The 225-nt window shown below is 33.8% G+C and overlaps 1 protein-coding gene across 1 annotated transcript in view; it reads right to left on the minus strand.

Annotated features, from left to right (window-relative positions):
* Positions 1-6: 6 nt before the first annotated feature.
* Positions 7-225, minus strand: part of LOC108624162 (uncharacterized) — a 1,173-nt gene continuing 954 nt past the window's right edge. The window contains exon 2 of the mRNA XM_018023272.1: positions 7-154. Within this exon, the coding sequence (XP_017878761.1) occupies positions 91-154 (64 nt within the window). The 3' untranslated portion in view covers positions 7-90. The remainder of the gene's footprint in view (positions 155-225) is intronic.

Below are 225 nucleotides of genomic sequence, written 5' to 3' on the forward strand. Positions count from 1 at the left end.
ATTATGTTTTCCTTTTGTCCGGTCTTTGTTTTCCTTGCTTAGCGTACGTATCGTGTCTCTCAGGTTTTTCCTTCGTTTGTGGATTATCCTTTATATTACATTGGTTCCGTTGCTGGTGATATTTCCATTACGGTGATTGTGTTTCCTATGGTTCCTGTGTTTTAAAACATAGAAAAGAAATTTTTTCATATTAATGATCGTGTTTTGTCTTTTTTATTTTCAGGT

Source organism: Ceratina calcarata, unplaced genomic scaffold (genome assembly GCF_001652005.2).
Source record: "Ceratina calcarata isolate Rehan_Ccalc_2016 unplaced genomic scaffold, ASM165200v1 scaffold30.2, whole genome shotgun sequence".
NCBI classification, from domain to species: domain Eukaryota; kingdom Metazoa; phylum Arthropoda; class Insecta; order Hymenoptera; family Apidae; genus Ceratina; species Ceratina calcarata.